Source organism: Moschus berezovskii, chromosome 7 (assembly GCF_049115385.1).
Source record: "Moschus berezovskii isolate FMDL1 chromosome 7, NW_MosBer_1.0, whole genome shotgun sequence".
NCBI lineage: Eukaryota > Metazoa > Chordata > Mammalia > Artiodactyla > Moschidae > Moschus > Moschus berezovskii.
In genome coordinates, this window is record NC_142466.1 from 4,913,089 (window position 1) to 4,930,879 (window position 17,791).

General features: G+C 40.7%; 1 protein-coding gene across 3 annotated transcripts in view; it reads right to left on the reverse strand.

Annotated features, from left to right (window-relative positions):
- The window catches only part of LOC129557459 (fatty acid desaturase 2-like protein FADS2B), a 61,370-nt gene that overhangs the window by 37,799 nt on the left and 5,780 nt on the right, over window positions 1–17,791 (reverse strand). Inside the window, exons 1-2 of one of the 3 annotated variants that reach the window (XM_055427982.2) lie at window positions 17,153–17,754; window positions 8,167–8,277 (exon numbers count right to left, since the gene is read on the reverse strand). In XM_055427982.2, the coding sequence (XP_055283957.2) occupies window positions 8,167–8,277; window positions 17,153–17,473 (432 nt within the window). In that variant the 5' untranslated portion in view covers window positions 17,474–17,754. Of the gene's footprint in view, window positions 1–8,166; window positions 8,278–17,152; window positions 17,755–17,791 lie in introns of those variants that run through there. The other 2 variants (XM_055427983.2, XM_088837804.1) reach the window with 2 other exon arrangements.

The window sequence follows — 17,791 nt, forward strand, 5'->3', positions numbered from 1 at the left end:
CAAGCTAGGTTTCAACAGTATGTGAACTGAGAACTTCCAGATGTTCAAGCTGGATTTAGAAAAGACAGAGGAACCAGCAATCAAATTGCTAACATTGTTGGACCATAGAGAAAGCAAGGGAATTCCAAAAGACATCTACTTCTGCTCCACTTACTATGCTAAAGCCTTTGACCATATGGATCACAACAAACTGTGGAAAATTCTTCAATAGGCGGGAATACCAGACCGCCTTACCAGCCTCCTGAGCAACCTGTAGGCAGGTCAAGAAGCCACAGTTAGAACTGGACATGGAACAATGGAGTGGTTCCAAATTGTGAAAGGAGTACATCAAGGCTATATGTTGTCACCCTGCTTATTTAACTTCTATGCAGATTATATGAGAAAGGTTGGGCTGGATGAAGCAGAAGGTGGAATCAAGATTTCTGGGAGAAATATCAATAATCTCAGATATGTAGACGATACCACCCTTATGGCAGAAAGTGAAGAGGACCTAAAGGGCCTCTTGATGAAGGTGAAAGAGGAGAGTAAAAAAGCTGGTTTAAAATTCAACATTCAAAAAATAAAGATCATGACATCCAGTCCCATGATTTCATGACAAATAGATAGGTTAAACAATAGAAAGAGTTACAGACTTTATTTTTGGGCTTTAAAATCACTGCAGATTGTGACTGCAGCCAAGAAACTAAACCTTGCTTGCTCCTTGGAAGAAAAGCAGCGACAAAACTAGACAACATATTGAAAAGCAGAGACACTACTTTGCCAACAAATGTCTGTCTAGTCAAAGCTATGGTTTACCCAGTGGTCATGTATGGATATAAGAATTGGACCTTAAAGAAGTCTGAGTGCCAAAGAACTGATGCTTTCAAACTGTGGTGTTGGAGAAGATTCTAGAGAGTCCCTTGGACTGCAAGGAAATCAAAGCAGTCAATCTTAAAGGAAATCATCCTGAATATCCATTGGAAGTGCTGATGCTGAAGATGAAGTTCCAATCCTTTGGCTGCTTAATGGGAAGAGCTGACTCATTGGAAAAGACCCTAATACTGGGGAAGATTGAAGGTACCAGGAGAAGGGGACGACTTCTCCTCGAATGAGAATGAGATGGCTGGGTGGCATCACCAAGTCAATGGATATGAGTTTGAACAACTCTGGGAGATTGTGAAGGACAGAGAAGCCTGATGTCCTGCAGTCCATGATGTCACAAAGGGTCAGACAAAACCTAGCGACTGAACAACAGCAACAGGGTGTTTCCCAACTTGGCTGCTTTTACCATCACATTCACTGTACTGTTGGGGATCACTAAAGCCCAGAAGAGTGATTAATGTGAAATCTTCATCAAGTGATGGAAGCTGGATGTTAGCCTGTACTTCCTGACATTCAGCTTTGTGCTCAAACACTAACTTCTATATGCATATCTCTGGGTAATCACAGATGCACAAAGAAAATTCATATTAGATCTTTACCCTCAGGGATCAGCACTGTTTTAGATAATGAATAATTATAGCTCTTAGCCATGAATGTGATTATCTTTTCCTTAGAGAACGTATTTAGGAAAAACAACTAAGCTCTGCAACACTTCCTCTTTTTAACCAAGGCATACTGCCCTAAATGATTCTATAAATTTAGAGGTTTGTAAATTACTTGTGTGACTGTTGAGTTTATGATAATTATAGTATGTAAATTTAATGATTATTTTCTACATTCCAGACACTGTTCTCGGAGAAGGCAATGGCACGCCACTCCAGTACTCTTGCTTGGAAAATCCCATGGATGGAGGAGCCTTGTAGGCTGCAGTCCATGGGGTCGATAAGAGTCAGACATGGCTGAGCGACTTCACTTTCACTTTTCACTTTCATGCATTGGAGAAGGAAATGGCAACCCACTCGAGTGTTCTTGCCTGGAGAATCCCAGGGACGGGGGAGCCTGGTGGGCTGCCGTCTATGGGGTCACACAGAGTCAGACACAACTGAAGTGACTTAGCAGCAGTAGCAGCAGACACTGTTTTAAGCACTGTAAATGCCTTTAACTCTTTCAGTAATCTGCCAATAATATTTATGTGATCGGCTCTATTGTCGCTATTTTACAGAGAGAGAAACTAAACCACAGATAGGTTTGGTAACTGGCCTAGACTCATATCCCACAGTCTCAAGCCCTTCAAAGTCAGGGCCCCAAGATGGATGGGCCATGGTGGAAAGTTGTGACCAAATGTGGTCAAAAGGGAAAGGCAAACCATTTCTTGCCTCAAGAATTTCACGAACAGTATGAAAAATCTAAAGCTATGACAATGAAAGATGAGCCCTCCAGGTAAGAAGATGTCCAATATTCTACTGGGGAAGACTGGAGAAACAGCTCCAGAAAGAACATGAGACTAGGCCAAAGCAGAAATGACGCCCACTTATGGATGTGTTTAAATGGTGAAAGTAAAGTCTGATGCTGTAAACAGCAATATTGCATAGGGACCTGGAAAGTTAGGTCCATGAATCAAGGTAAACTGGACGTGGTCAAGCAGGAGATGGCAAGAATGAGCATCAACATCTTAGGAATCAGTGAACTACAATGTATGGGAATGGATGAATTTAATTCATATGACTGTTATATCTATTACTGTGGGCAAGGACACCTTAAAAGGAATGGAGCAGCCCTCATGGTGAACAAAAGAAATTGAAATGCAGTACTTGGGTGCAGTCTCAAAAATGAGAGTATTATCTCTCTTTGATTCCAAGGCAAACCATTCAATATCACAGTAATCCAACTCTACGCCTAAACCACTAATGATGAAAAGTTGAAGTTAAATGGTTCTCTGAAGACCTACAAGACCTTCTAGAGCTAACACCAAAAAAAGATGTCCTTTTCATCATAGGGAATTGGAATGTAAAAGTAGGAAGTCAAAAATATCTGGAGTAATAATCAAGCTTGGCCTTGGAGTACAAAATGAAGCCAGGCAAAGCTAACAGAGTTTTGCCAAGAGAATTTACTGGTCATAACAAAAACCATCTTCCAAGAACACAAGAGACGACTCTACACATGGACATCACCGGATGGTCAGTACTGAAATCAGATTGACTATATTCTTTGCAGCCAAAGATGGAGAAGTTCTATACAGTCAGCAAAACCAAGACTGGGGGCTGATTATGGCTCAGATCATGAATTCCTTATTGCACAATTCAGACTTAAATTGAAGAAAATAGGGAAAACCACTGGGCCATTCAGTTATGACCTAAATCAAATCCCTTGCAGTTATACAGTGGAAGTGAGAAATAGATTCAAGGGGTAAGATCTGACAGAGTGCCTGAATAACTATGAACAGAGGTTCGCAACATTGTACTGGAGGTGGTGATCAAAATCATCCACAAGGAATCATCCACAAGGAAAATAAATACAAAATGGCAAAATGGTTTTTGAGGATGTCTTACAAATAGCTGAGAAAAGAGAAGTGAAAAGCAAAGGAGAAAAGGAAAGATATACCCAACTGAATGCACAGTTCCATAGAATAGCAAGTAGATCTAAGAAAGCATTCTTAGGCGAACAAAGCAAGAAGGAGAGGAAAATGATAGAATGGGAAAAAAACTAGAGATATCTTCAGCAAAATTGGAGATGTTAAGGGAACATTTCATGCAAACAAGGGTACAATAAAGGACAGAAATGGTAAGGACCTAACAGAAAAGAAGATATTAAGGAGATGTAGCAAGAATAAACAGAATTATACAAAAAAGCTCTAATGACCCAGATAACCATGATAACCAGATAACTCACCTAGAGCCAGATGTTTTGGGGTGTGAAGTCAAGTACGCCTTAGAAACCATTGATATGAGCATTGCTAATGGAGGTTATTTGCTTTGGCTCCATCCCTTCATTCTTTCTGGAGTTATTTCTCCACTGATCTCCAGTAGCATATTGGGCACCTACCGACCCGGGGAAACCTGCCTCTTGAGCAACCCATATGCAGGTCAGGAAGCAACAGTTAGAACTGGACATGGAACAACAGACTGGTTCCAAACAAGAAAAGGAGTACGTCAAGGCTGTATATTTGTTATTATTAACATATTTAACTTATACGCAAAGTACATCATGAGAAATGCTGGGCTGGAGGAATCACAAGCTGGAATCAAGATTGCCAGGAGAACTATAATAACCTTAGATATGCAAATGACATCACTCTTACGGCAGAAAGTGAAGAGAAACTAAAAAGCTTCTTGATGAAAGTGAAAGAGGAGAGTGAAAAGTTGGCTTAAAGATCAACATTCAGAAAACGAAGATCATGGCATCTGGTCCCATCACTTCATGGGAAATGGGGAAACAGTGGAACAGTGTTAGACTTTATTTTTCTGGGCTCCAAAATCACTGCAGATGGTGATTGCAGCCAGGTAATTAAAAGACGCTTACTCCTTGGAAGGAAAGTTATGACCAACCTTGATAGTATATTTAAAAACAGAGACATTACTTTGCCAACAAAGATCCGTCTAGTCAAGGCTATGGTTTTTCCCATGGTCATGTATGGATGTGAGAGTTGGACTGTGAAGAAAGCTGAGTGCCGAAGAATTGATGCTTTTGAACTGTGGTGTTGGAGAAGACTCTTGAGAGTCCCTTGGACGGCAAAAAGATGCAACCAGTCCATCCTAAAGGAGATCAGTCCTGGGTGTTCATTGGAAGGACTGATGCTAAAGCTGAAACTCCAATACTTTGGCCACCTCATGCGAAGAGTTGACTCATTGGAAAAGACCCTGTTGCTCTGAGGGATTGGGGGCAGGAGGAGAAGGGGACGACAGAAGATAAGATGTCTGGATGGCGTCACTGACTCGATGGACATGAGTTTGAGTGCACTCCAGGAGTTTGTGATGGACAGGGAGGCCTGGCGTGCTGTGATTCATGGGGCCGCAAAGAGTCAGACACGACTGAGTGACTGAACTGAGCTGAACTGAACTGAATGGAGGTTATTTAATGCTAACGGAGGTGATGGAATTCCAGCTGACTTATTTCAAATCCCAAAAGATAATGATATTGTAGTGCTACACTTGACATGCCAGCAAATTTGGAAAACTCAGCAGTGGCCACAGGACTTGAAAAATCAATTTTCTTTCCAATCCCAAAGAAAGGCAATGACAAAGAACACTCAAAGTACCGCATAATTGCTCTCATTTCATATGCTAGCAAGGTAATGCTCAAAATACTTCGAACTAGGCTTCAACAGTACATGACCTGAGAATGTGCAGATATAAAAGTTGGATTTAGAAAAGGCAGAGGAAATAAAAATCAAATTGGCAACATCTGTTGGATCATAGAATAAGCAAGAGAATTAAAAAAAAAATATCTGCCTCACTGACTACTCTAATATTCCTCTGGGTTTACTGTTTCTTCTGATTCTTTGTGGATCACAACAAGCCAGGGAAAATTCTTAACGAGATAGGAGTACTAGACCATCTTACCTGCCTCCTGAGAAACCTGTATGCAGGTCAAGAAGCAAGAGTTTGAACGGCACTTGGAACAATGGACTGGTTCAAAATTGGGAAAGCAGTATGTTAAGGCTCTATAGTGTTACCCTGGTTATTCAATTTATATGCAGAGTACATCATGTGAAAGCCTCTGCTGGATGAACCAGAAGCTTGAATCAAGATTGCTGGGAGAAATATCAACAACTTCAGATAAGAAGATCATGTTACTCTAATGGCAGAAAGTGAAGAGGAACTAAAGAGTCTGTTGATGAAAGTGAAAGAAGAAGATAAAAAAAGCTGGCTTCAAACTCAACATTCAAAAAATGAAGATCATGGCATTGAGTCCAATCACTTCATGGCAAATAGATGGGGGAAAAAATAGAAACAGTGACAGACTTTATTTTCTTGGGGTCCAAAAATCACTGCAGCTGGTGGCTGCAGCCATGAAATTAAAAGATACTTGCTCCTTGGAAGAAAAGCAGTGACAAATCTAGAAAGCATATTAAAAAGCAGAGGCGTTACTTTGCCAACAAAGGTCCATATAGTCAAAGCTATGGGTTTTTCAGTAGTCATGTATGGATGTGAGAACTGGACCAGAAAGAAGGCTGAGCACCAAAGAATTGTTGCTTTTGAACTGTGGTGTTGGAGAAAACTCTTGAGAGTCCCTTGGATAGTATGAAGATCAAACCTGTCAGTCCTATGGGAAATCAACCCTGAATATTCATTGAAATGACTATGATTAATCTAAAGGTCCAATACATTGGCCACCTGATGGGTAGAACCAACTCATTGGAAAAGACCCTGATGCCTGGAAAGTTGAGGGCAGGAAGAGCAGAGGGTGACAGAGGATGAGATGGTTGGGTGGCATCATGGACTCAATGGACATCAGTTCAGTTCAGTTCAGTTCAGTCGCTCAGTCGTGTCCGACTCTCCGCGACCCCATGAATCACAGCACGCCAGGCCTCCCTGTCCATCACCAACTCCCGGAGTTCACTCAAACTCATGTCCACAGAGTCCGTGATGCCATCCAGCCATCTCATTCTCCGTCGTCCCCTTCTCCTCCCGCCCCCAACCTTTCCCAGCATCAGAGTCTTTTCCAGTGAGTCAACTCGTCTCATGAGGTGGCCAAAGTATTGCAGTTTCAGCTTTAGTATCAGTCTCTCCAATGAACATCCAGGATTGATCTCCTCCAGAATGGACTGGTTGGATCTCCTTGCAGTATAAGGGACTCTCAAGAGTCTTCTCCAACACCACAGTTCAAAAGCATCGATTCTTCGGCGGTCAGCCTTCTTCACAGTCCAACTCTCACATCCATACATGACCACGGGAAAAACCATTGCCTTGACTAGACGGACCTTGGTTGGCAAAGTAATGTCTCTGCTTTTTAATATACTATCAAGGTTGGTCATAACTTTCCTACCAAGGAGCAAGCGTCTTTTAATTTCATGGCTGCAATCAGCATCTGTAGTGATTTTGGAGCCCAAAAAAATAAAGTCTGACACTGTTTCCACTGTTTTTCCATCTATTTCCCATGAAGTGATGGGACCAGATGCCATGATCTTTGTTTTCAATGGACATAAGTTCTAGCAAACTCTGGGAGATAGTAAAGGAACATGGAGGCCTGGTGTGCTGTAGTTCACGGGGTCCCAAAGAGTCAGACATGACTTCCTGACTGAACAACATCTCAGCTCCTATACCTTGTCATAGGAACTGGGCTATGTGTCCTGGCTGTCTGCCTGAGGGCCCACTCGTCTCAATACAGTGCGTTGCTTCCTGACACACAGCCTTGAGGGATGAACATGGCCCTAAAGAGTCAGCCTAAGTATTAATCTTGGGCCTGCACATAACCAGTCCTGTCTCCTCAGATGTCTCCTCTACCCTTTTGAGTTTATTTCTTCATTTCTTAAAGTGGAAATATAATTCTTATTCTTTCTGCCTCACAGTGATATCTGGATCATCACTTTGTACAAAATATTTCAAAAGAATGGTATAATTGCAAGCTGTTTTAAAACATGAAGTGAAAAAAAAAATACTGCTTAATATTACCTAAAATCCCTTTAAGGTTTATGTGCAGCCATTCTAACGAATTCTAGTCTTATGGAGGCCTGTCCTCTGAAGACAGTTTTTCAGTCAACCAAAGTCTTGGTGAAAGAAAAGTGGTGCTTTTCGTGGGGAATACCCAAAGATTTGGAGCCAGAAAGAGGTGAACTGAAGTTTCTGTTCTTTGATTTTCAGAAGGTACTTTATTCTCCTGGACCTGTAATTTCTCCAATTGTGTAAAGAACTATAGTTAGGATATATTCACATCATTGATTCAACAGCTATTTATGGAATTCCTGCAAGTCCAGTCCTGTGCTGGTAGGTACTGAGGACACAGGGATGGGCAAAACTGACATAGTCTCTGCTCTCAGGGAAACTGGTTTAACGGGGAACATCAAACAATTATAAGCTGTCATAGAAAAAGAAAATTTGTGTGTAAGTTGCGTGGCAAGAAGTAGGTAATTAGAAACTTGGAATTACTGTTTAGCACAAGGCCAACATTCTTTGTTTCTCAGAGGTTTAAGAATTCTGAGGCTCTCAGGAGAATGACATTATTTTGAAATATTTGGAAACCACTCATTTATGCTATTTAAGGCCCTCCCAGATATGATGGCTGGTTTCCCACAGAAAATAAGTCAACCCTGAAATATAGCTCCTCCCCATCCCTTTACATACTCTTGAGTCCCAAGACCTCACTCACATTTTTGTTTCTCTCCTGATTGGGCTCTCCTGGGGCAAGTTCTCCGATAAGCAGTGGTTTAAGGTATAACCGCACAAAGTCAGGGTCCGGATGCATGGCTCTGAAGACGTCCTGTGAATCAGAGAGGACTCTTAGAGGCTTAAAAAGACATGTTTACACACAGATATCTACCCTTCCTTACTTTGTTCTGTATCGAGCTTAGGAAATAGCACAGACTATGTTATAGAGCATTTACTTCTAACTCTAGGTTGACACTTCAAGTTCATTGATCAGAATTACCCTTGGAATTCCTCTATGAAAGCTTCACACTGGAGATCCACCCACTGAGTTCACGGCTTACTAGGCAAATCCAGGGTAGAAAGTTGATCCCCAAGCATTGGAAGAGATGGTTGTTTACTTTATTGAGCATGAGAAGAAGTAGTTGGCTTTGAGATTATGGGCCATGGTGAATCTTTAGAGTCAAACCTCAGGCTTGGTGTGGAAGTTGCCCACATTATTTGGGGCATGCAGCAACCAAGACTGCCATGCAAACCACATCTATCAGTGTTTTCCTTTTAGTTCTTTGTCAAGGACCAAGGGACAGAGGCTCTTGAATTAGTTATTTCCAAGGAAAGACAAGTTAAAGTTGATTATGATAATAAATATCTAAGATAGCATGGGAGCAAAGCCCTCGAACCCTTAGTTGTCTGAAGTGGCACTTTCTTGGCTAAGTTTATTGATGAAGAAACCTTAGCACTCTTTCTTAAAAAAAAAAAAACATAGCATTCTTTGTAGGGGCTTGAAACAGGCACAAAATAGAGCTGACCCACTATATTTTTCCAGCTCCATTCCCATGTTAAGTAGTAAACTCCAAGTGGCTATGAGAAGCAGTTTTGGTTCCCATGTCCTGCTTAAGTTTAGAAATAAGAGATAGTCTTTTTTTTTTTTTTTTTCTCCAGGGATTTAAACTGCTTTGGGGGGAAGGAGTCTTCTTCAAGAGTAAGATACTGGACTTCTTGCTATTATGGCTTTGAGAATAGGAATGACTAAGTATGAAAAAAATAGTCAAGATTTTAATCTGAATATGTGGAATCCATGCAAAATACCTTGGAGTGGTGGTGCTGCATAATGCTGATTAAGAAACTGGATTTTTGAGCAGCCTTCCTACACCTAAGTTCTATACTTGCTGTGTAATTGTGGACAAGTCTCTTGACCAGTCCATGCTCTTATTTTCTCTTCCCTAACATGGGAGTGACATTAATAGCTACTCAAATTATAAAGTTATTATAAATATTAAGTGAATTGATTAGAATCTGAGTGGCTTATAGTAAATTCTTAAACATGTTAGTTCTCTTTCCTATGTGCATATTTCTCTACTTCCCTGGTGGCTCAGATGGTAAAAAAAAAAAAAAAAAACTGCCTGCAACGTGGGAGACCCCAGTTTGATCCCTGGGTTGGGAAGATTCCATGGAGAAGGGAATGGCAACCCACTCCAGTATTCTGGCCTGGAGAATTCCATGGTCAGAGGAGCCTGGTGGGCTACAGTCCATGGGGTTGCAAAGAGTTGTACATGACTGAACGACTGAGACACACAGGGATATGAGCTACCTGTCTTCCTTCTCTTCAATAAAATGTAACAGTTCAGAGATTTTCTTTCCCTACTCCCATATCTAATGTGGAGTGAGCTCTGAATTATCTTAGTGAATATAATGAACCCTCCATCTGCAAAATCTAAAGCAACTTCAGATATATCTATAACTACAGACAAGCCTACACATAAAGCATTTTCATATGTGTAGGCTTGTATAATGAATGAGGTTATTCAGAAGGGTGTAATATCAACTCTTTAAACTCACTGTTATAGATTCAGTGATGTAAGAAAGGATTTGTAACTGCTAGAACCAGTCCAGGTTCTACCATCCATCCTGCCTTTGTACACTTTCTCTGATCTCCTTGGGAAATGCTGCTTTCAAAGATGTGTTTTAGTTGCCACATGCAATGACTTTTAAGTTAGTTTACCTAACCAGGATGAGAGTCATTCAGTGACTATTGTGACTAAAACATTTCAGGGAGACCCACACTGAAAAATCATGTTCTGCCTACTGTTAAGGAACAGATGAGGGTGAGAAACAGAAGGTTATTTTTGTGTGCCATAACTCACTCTATTATTTGAGAACCTTCATTATTTGAGATTTTTCCTGTGGTATATGTAACGGAGCTCCAGGCCAGACTCTCTCTAACTCCACTGTCCCCACCAAACATGTTCATCATCCTGGCTTCATTACCTCATAAAGGCTACTGCCACTTACTTACCTGCATACGTCATCCATCAGACAGTTTAGACTCCTTACTTCTGCTTACTTACCCAGTCACTTATCCCCTGTTACAAATTATGTCTCCTGGTTATCCATCCCCTCTTCCTCATTTCTGTTGTCAGTGCCTTATTCAGGGCTTCACCATGTTCCCTGGACTTCTGCCTTCATTTTGACTATATTTTTTAAGCTATTTTACATGGGACCATAGCCTATTAACAATGTTGTGATAGTTTCAGACTGGCAGCAAAGGGACTCAGACATACAGATACCTGTATCCATTTTCCCTTGACTAACCCTTCTTGATCTTCAACCTTTACTTAACCTCCAGGTTGGCATTTGAAAAGGAGTCCCTCTTCATGGCCATTGTCACCCATTAACACTTTAACTGTACTTGTCTCTTTACTCGTGTACCTATTTTTCAACTTGAACTATCATTCAAATGAGAACCAATTAAATTTAATTTTAAAGTAAAAAAAAAGTTGTTGACAGCCCACAAAAGATGTAGTTATTACTGATGACAACTTTTCTTTTACACACAGCTAGAATCCTGGTTGGTTTCCTTGTAGGACTGAAGGTAGGGAGGGATGCTGGGATAGAGAAATGTCATTATCTGCAGTAGGAGGAGAGGAAGACCTACAAAACATGGGTAAAATCCAGAGTGCTTCGCTCAGAACTCAAGACCCTTTCTCTCCCTCCTCCTCCTCATGTCTCTTTCTTTGCCTCCCACACCCTTCATCCTCTCTTCCTCCTTCTCCTCTTCTCATCCTCAAGCCATCATATTGACCAGGATTGTGCTCAGCAAAGGATGTGGTCAAGCTGGGACACCTATTCTGTTGGTGCTTACTCATGACGTGAACCTGATCTGTATGCCACCTCTGGATACATCCTCTCTTGCCCCGTCCCAGCTTTGCCTCTGTTGATTCCACATGACTCTTTTGGACTTGTACAGCTCTATCCTCTTTCACCTTGCAGTCTTCCAAGCAGTTGAAATAAATTTTGCTATATTTCCTCTAAGCTTTTGTCACCTTTTTCCTGTCGCATTGGATTTTTACTCTGATGAAGAGTTTGAGTTTCTCAGTGACCCCCTCAGAGTGTGATGTTCAGACATAAGGAGGCAGCTGACCATGCACATTGGGTAATATCCATGACTTCTTTGATCTGAACATACTGCTCTTGCACACCTCACAAGATTGTGTTCACTTCTTTTGTGGAGCCCAGAAATATTGTTGGCTTATATAAAACTTGGGGCTTCCCACGTGGCACTAGTGGTAAAGAACCCGCCTGCCAATGCAACAGACATAAAAGATGCAGGTTCAATCCCTGGATAGGTAAGATCCCCTGGAGGAGGGTAGGAAAACCCATTCCAGTATTCTTGCCTGAAGAATCACCAGGGACAGAGGAGTCTAGTGTGTCCATAGGGTTGCACAGAGTCAGAAGTGACTGAAGCAACTTAGCATAGCTTAGAATGCAGCATGGTTCATATGGAGATATTGCAATCTATATAATTAATTTTTCTTGTTGGACTTATAGGTTGCTTCTGGCTTTTCCTAGGTAAGCTTTACTAGGTGAGAAGACCTGACCCTTGACTTTAATTATTAGCATTGTGCATTAGTTTAAATCATTTAATTGGGAAAAATCAGATAAATTATATGTGCAATAATTACAGGAATTGATATGTCAGTGTTCTGTATAATAGACTTACCATTTTCCAACAATACAAGAGAAGAGTTTACACATGGACATCACCAGATGGTCAACACTGAAATAAGACTGATTATATTCTTCGCAGGCAAAGATGAAGCAGCTCTATACAGTCAGCAAAAACAAGACTGGGAGCTGACTGTGGATCAGATCATGAACACCTTATTGCCAAATTCAGAATTAAACTGAAGAAAGTAGGGAAAAACACTAGACCACTCAAGTATGACCTAAATCAAATCCCTAACAATTATACACTGGAATTGAGAAATTGATTCAAGGGACTAGATCTGAAAGACAGATTGCCTGATGAACAATGGGTGGAGGTTCGTGACATTGTACAGGAGACAGGGAGCAAGACTATCCCCCAAGAAAAAGAAATGCAAAAAAGCAAAATGGCTGTCTGAGGAGGCCTTACAAATAGTTGTGAAAAGAAGAGAAGCAAAAAGCAAGGGAGAAAAGGAAAGATATAAGCATTTGAATGCAGAGTTCAAAGAATAGCAAGGAGAGATAAGAAAGGCTTCCTCAGTGATCAATGCAAAGAAATAGAGGAAAACAATAGAATAGGAAAGACTAGAGATCTCTTCAAGAAAATTAGAGATACAAAGGGAACATTTCATGCAAAGATGGGCTCAACAAAGGACAGAAATGGTATGGACCTAACAAGCAGAAGATATTAAGAAGAGGTGGCAAGAATACACAGAAGAACTGCACAAAAAAAGATCTTCATGACCCAGATAATCATGATGGTGTGATCACTCACCTAGAGCCAGACATCCTGGAATATGAAGGATGGTCCTTAGGAAGTATCACTGTGAATAAAGCTAGTGGATATGATGTAATGCCAGTTAAGCTATTTCAAATCCTAAAAGATGATGCTTAGAAAATGCTGTAGTCAATATGCCAGCAAATTTGGAAAACTCATCAGTGGCCACAGGACTGGAAAAGGTTAGTTTTCATTCCAATCCCTAAGAAAGGCAAGGCAAATCATATGTGAAACGAATCGTCAGTCCAAATTCGATGCATGATACAGGATGCTCGGGGCTGGTGTACTGGGATGAACCAGAGGGATGGGAGGGGGAAGGAGGTGGGAGGGGGGTTCAAGATGGGGAACATATGTACACCCAAGGCAGATTCATATCAATGTATGGCAAAACCAATACAATAATGTAAAGTAATTAGCCTCCAATTAAAATAAATAGATTTTAAAAAAAATCAAACTACTGCACAATTGCACTCATCCCACACGCTAGTAAAATAAGGCTCAAAATTCTCCAAGCCAGGCTTCAACAATATGTGAACCGTGAACTTCCAAACAATCAAGCTGGTTTTAGAAAAAGCAGAGGAACCAGAGATCAAATTGCCAACATCTTCTGGATAATCGAAAAAGCAAGCGAGTTCCAGAAAAACAGCTATTTCTGCTTTATTGACTTTGCCAAAGCCATTGACTGTGTGGATCACAATAAACTGTGGAAATTTTGAAAGAGATGGGAATACCAGACCACCTGACCTGCCTCTTGAGAAATCTTTATGCCAATTAGGAAGCAGCAGTTAGAACTGGACATGGAACAACAGACTGGTTCCAAATAGGAAAAGGAGTATATCAAGGCTGTATATTGTCACCCTGCTTATTTAACTTATATGCAGAGTACATCATGAGAAACACTGGGCTGGAAGAAGCACAAGCTGGGATCAAGACTGCCGGGAGAAATAGCAATAACCTCAGATATGCAGATGACACCACCCTTATGGCAGAAAGTGAAGAAGAACTAAAGAGCCTCCTGAAGAAAGTGAAAAAGGAGACTGAAACTGTTAGCTTAAAGCTCAACATTCAGAAAACTAAGATCTTGGCATCTGGTTCCATCACTTCATGGGAAATAGATGGGGGAACAGTGGAAACAGTGTCAGACTTTATTTCTTTGGGCTCCAAAACCACTGCAGATGGTGACTCCAGCCATGAAATTAGAAGACACTTTCTCCTTGGGAGAAAAGTGATGACCAAACTAGACAGAATATTAAAAAGCAGAGACATTACTTTGCTAGCAAAGGTCCGTAGTCAAGGTATGGTTTTTCTAGTGGCCCTGTATGGATATGAAAGTTGGACTATAGAGACAGCTGAGTGCTGAAGAATTGATGCTTTTGGACTGTGGTGTTGGAGAAAACTCTTGAGAGGCCGTCGGACTGTAAGGAGATCCAACCAGTCAATCCTAAAGGAACTTAGTCCTGAATATGCATTGGAAGGACTGTTGTTGAAGCTGAAACTCCAATACTTTGACCATCTGATGTGGAGAGTGATTCATTTGAAAAGCCCCTGATGCTGGGAACGGTTGAAGGTGGGAGGAGAAGGGGATGACAGAGGATTAGAGCAGGGTATTCATCCTCAAGACACAAATCCTAAGGTGCCAAGGGTATTTTCCCATAAGGTTCTGATCGTTTCTATTTTATTAATCAATTCTTCCTTGTTAACTAGAATTGAATGTAGAATCATGGTCTTTCTCTAACTTCTGGGAGATAAAAACTCACTAGCAAATTACAAATTCATCAGCTGAGCTGCTTCCTACAAGCTACATCTATCAGTTATATTCAAGGTGGTTGAAGGTACGTGTTTTTCTAACACATCCTCTGAGCTGATTCTGTGACTTGTGTTAGAAAAACATCATCCATATTTTCTTTGTGTTGCGGAGATGAGATCTGTGGTATTTTTTCCTCTTTTTTGCCACTTTACTTTTTTAATTTAAATATAATTGCCTTACAGAATTTTGTGATTTTCTGTCATACATCAACAAATATTTTTTCCCTTTATTTTTGTTAATCTTTCTTGTGATTCTTGCACAAATGCCTGTCACTTGGCTTCTTCTACCCTCAGCTCTCTGGCTTCTTAGGGTTTTCCTGACCCATGTGAGACCCCCGTCATGGGCTACAGGCTCATGTGCACTTTCCCAGGAAAAGGTTGAGTTTTGTTTTAAAAATATCAAATCAGACAGGAGTGGTGGGGATGTGGAAGGGTGTGTTCAGAAAGCCATCCCTATGACTGCAGAATCAAGATGAGAAGGTGGTAGAAGACCCTGATTAGACAGAGAAGTTGAGAAATTGGGGGGAAATGAGAATTGGGGAAAAAAGATGTTGCTAGTGTCAAAAAACAAAATCTTCTTACTTTGCAAACTTGCCATATGCTTGTGTATTCTGTTTTTATCAGTCAGGTAACACTCACAAAGAAGAGATTCATCAATCAATATTTTTAATCCTATGCTTTGAAACCAGTTGGGAAAATTATATACTAAAATGAAAACAGCAAAGATAACATAAAAAAAATCTGTTTTAATTTCTACTCTATAATATGTTAATTTTCTGATCTTGTATTAGTTTATTTAACACCTTTTATTCTGCATTTCTTCATGTGTATAATGTGGAGAAAAAGTTCCTAATTGGACTAAAACCACTTTCTTATAGAATATTTTAGAAGGGATTCCTAAATGCATTTAAGGTTTGAGAAACTTTCTTCAATATAAAATGGAAATTTTATTTTTAAGATCAGCTATACAGGGCTTTATGGTAAAAAACCTATCTGATCTAAAAATTCATCACTGTTATTTGTGGGTTGTTAGATACATTATTTTCACGTTTAGCATCAGTTATTTTTTTCATCTTTAATATGGGAATACCATTCACTTTCCTTATGGTGAGGTTTAAGTGAGGTCATGAATTTGAATATATCTATGAAGAGCAACCCACTCCAGTACTCTTGCTTGGAAAATCCCATGGATGGAGGAGCCTAGTAGGCTACAGTCCATGGGGTCACAAAGAGTCGGACACGACTGAGCGACTTCACTTTTCACGACAGAGAATGAGATGGCTGGATGGCATCACCGACTCGATGGACATGAGTTTTAGTGAACTCCGGGAGTTGGTGATGGACAGGGAGGTCTGGCATGCTATGATTCATGGGGTCGCAAAGAGTCGGATACGACTGAGCAACTGTACTGAACTGAACTGAACTGATGGTATCTTAGGGCTTCCCAAGTGGTGCTAATGGTAAAAAACACTCCTGCCTACGTGGGAGAGGTAAGAGATATAGGTTCGATCCCTGGGTCAGTAAGATCACCTGGAAAAGAGCATGGCAACTCACTCCAGTATTCATGCTTAGAGAATCCCAAAGACAGAGGTGCCTGGCGAAATGTGGTCCATAGGGTCACAAAGAGTTGGATGTGGCTGAAGTGACTTAATATACATGATGCGTGGTATTTTAGGCATCCATTGAAAGTCTATTTTTTTCAGCTATTTTAGTGGAGGAAAAACACTTCCTTATTTTATGAGGAAAAACAGTGAAGGAAAGTGATTAAGACTGAAAGTTAAGAAAGATAAGTGTTTTGAATCTGAGATCTGAGATCTGCTGGCTGGGTGAACTTGGGTCAGTCACTTAACCACTCTGATTTCAGTTACCTCTTCCATAAAAGTGGGTTGTATTACCTTGTAGTACTGAATGAACTACACGACAAAAAAGAACTCTAAAAAGTCTTAAAGCCTATGTCACTGTACGTTTTCAACATTGTTCAACATTTTGATGCTCAACAGATGAATTGCTGTCTTTGTTTCAGACATTCCAGTTGTAGGAATCTGAGATATTTCTACTTGGGTGATGACGTTTTTTTCCAGATTTTACTCACCTATTTGTAACTTTCTTCTTATAAGCCAATGACTCCATTTCAAAAAAAAAAAAAAAATGCTAAGAACAAAAATCAAAACTTGAAATACACATAGTATCTACTATCAGCATCTGGACCCACCCCAAACCTAGTGCAAATAATAGCTAGACCTTGAGGCTTAATTAGCTTTCAAGTTTTTTCTGATAAGAGTCCTGAAAAATTGGTTTGGGAGGACATGAGTCATCATGGAACTTGAACATGTAATTGAAATGCTTTTGGACAGACAGCCAAGGTCCCAGCCACCCAGAAGCTGGAAGAGAGAGAGAGAGGGCAGAACTTTGAGTTCCTTACCGTGGCATCTTGCCCAGCATAGTGGTTGAGGACCTGGCGCCCACCAGGATGCCTGTCCACCCAGCCAGTAACATCGTAGACCCTGCGATTGATCACCAGCCACTGGTCAGTCTCCTTATTGTGTCTCTGGATCTCCTGCCAGGTGTACTTGTTGAGGCTTTTTCTGGGCACGTTGCACTTTGCATTTGCCTCCTGCCTTGCAGAGAGCTTGGCTTTCCCACTTGTTCCCGGTTTCCCATTTGCCTGATGCCTTCCACCTAGGTATAGCTGGTTCTCGTCTACAAGGCTCTCATTGCCCTCGGGCTTTTCTTCAAACTTCATTTTCTTTGCACTTTTAGAATTTCTGACTTGACACCTGGAATTTCTAATTCTCACCTGATTGAACAGAATGACTTTTTCCCTCACTTTTTATTCCATGAAGTAAGAAGCCTACACAGAAAACTTTTTAGCCTACTTGATTCTTGGTAAACCTGATAGTGAGCTCCTTCCCAGCCTCTCACTTCTCTGTCCTGAATCCTTTTTGTCCTGATGAAGACTATACTACCTTTCCCCCCTCTAGAACTTTAGTCTACATTTCTCTCTTCAGTTTTTCTCTTTCTGCTGGCTGATCTTTTAGCAGCGTTGTTATTTTCATTAAAT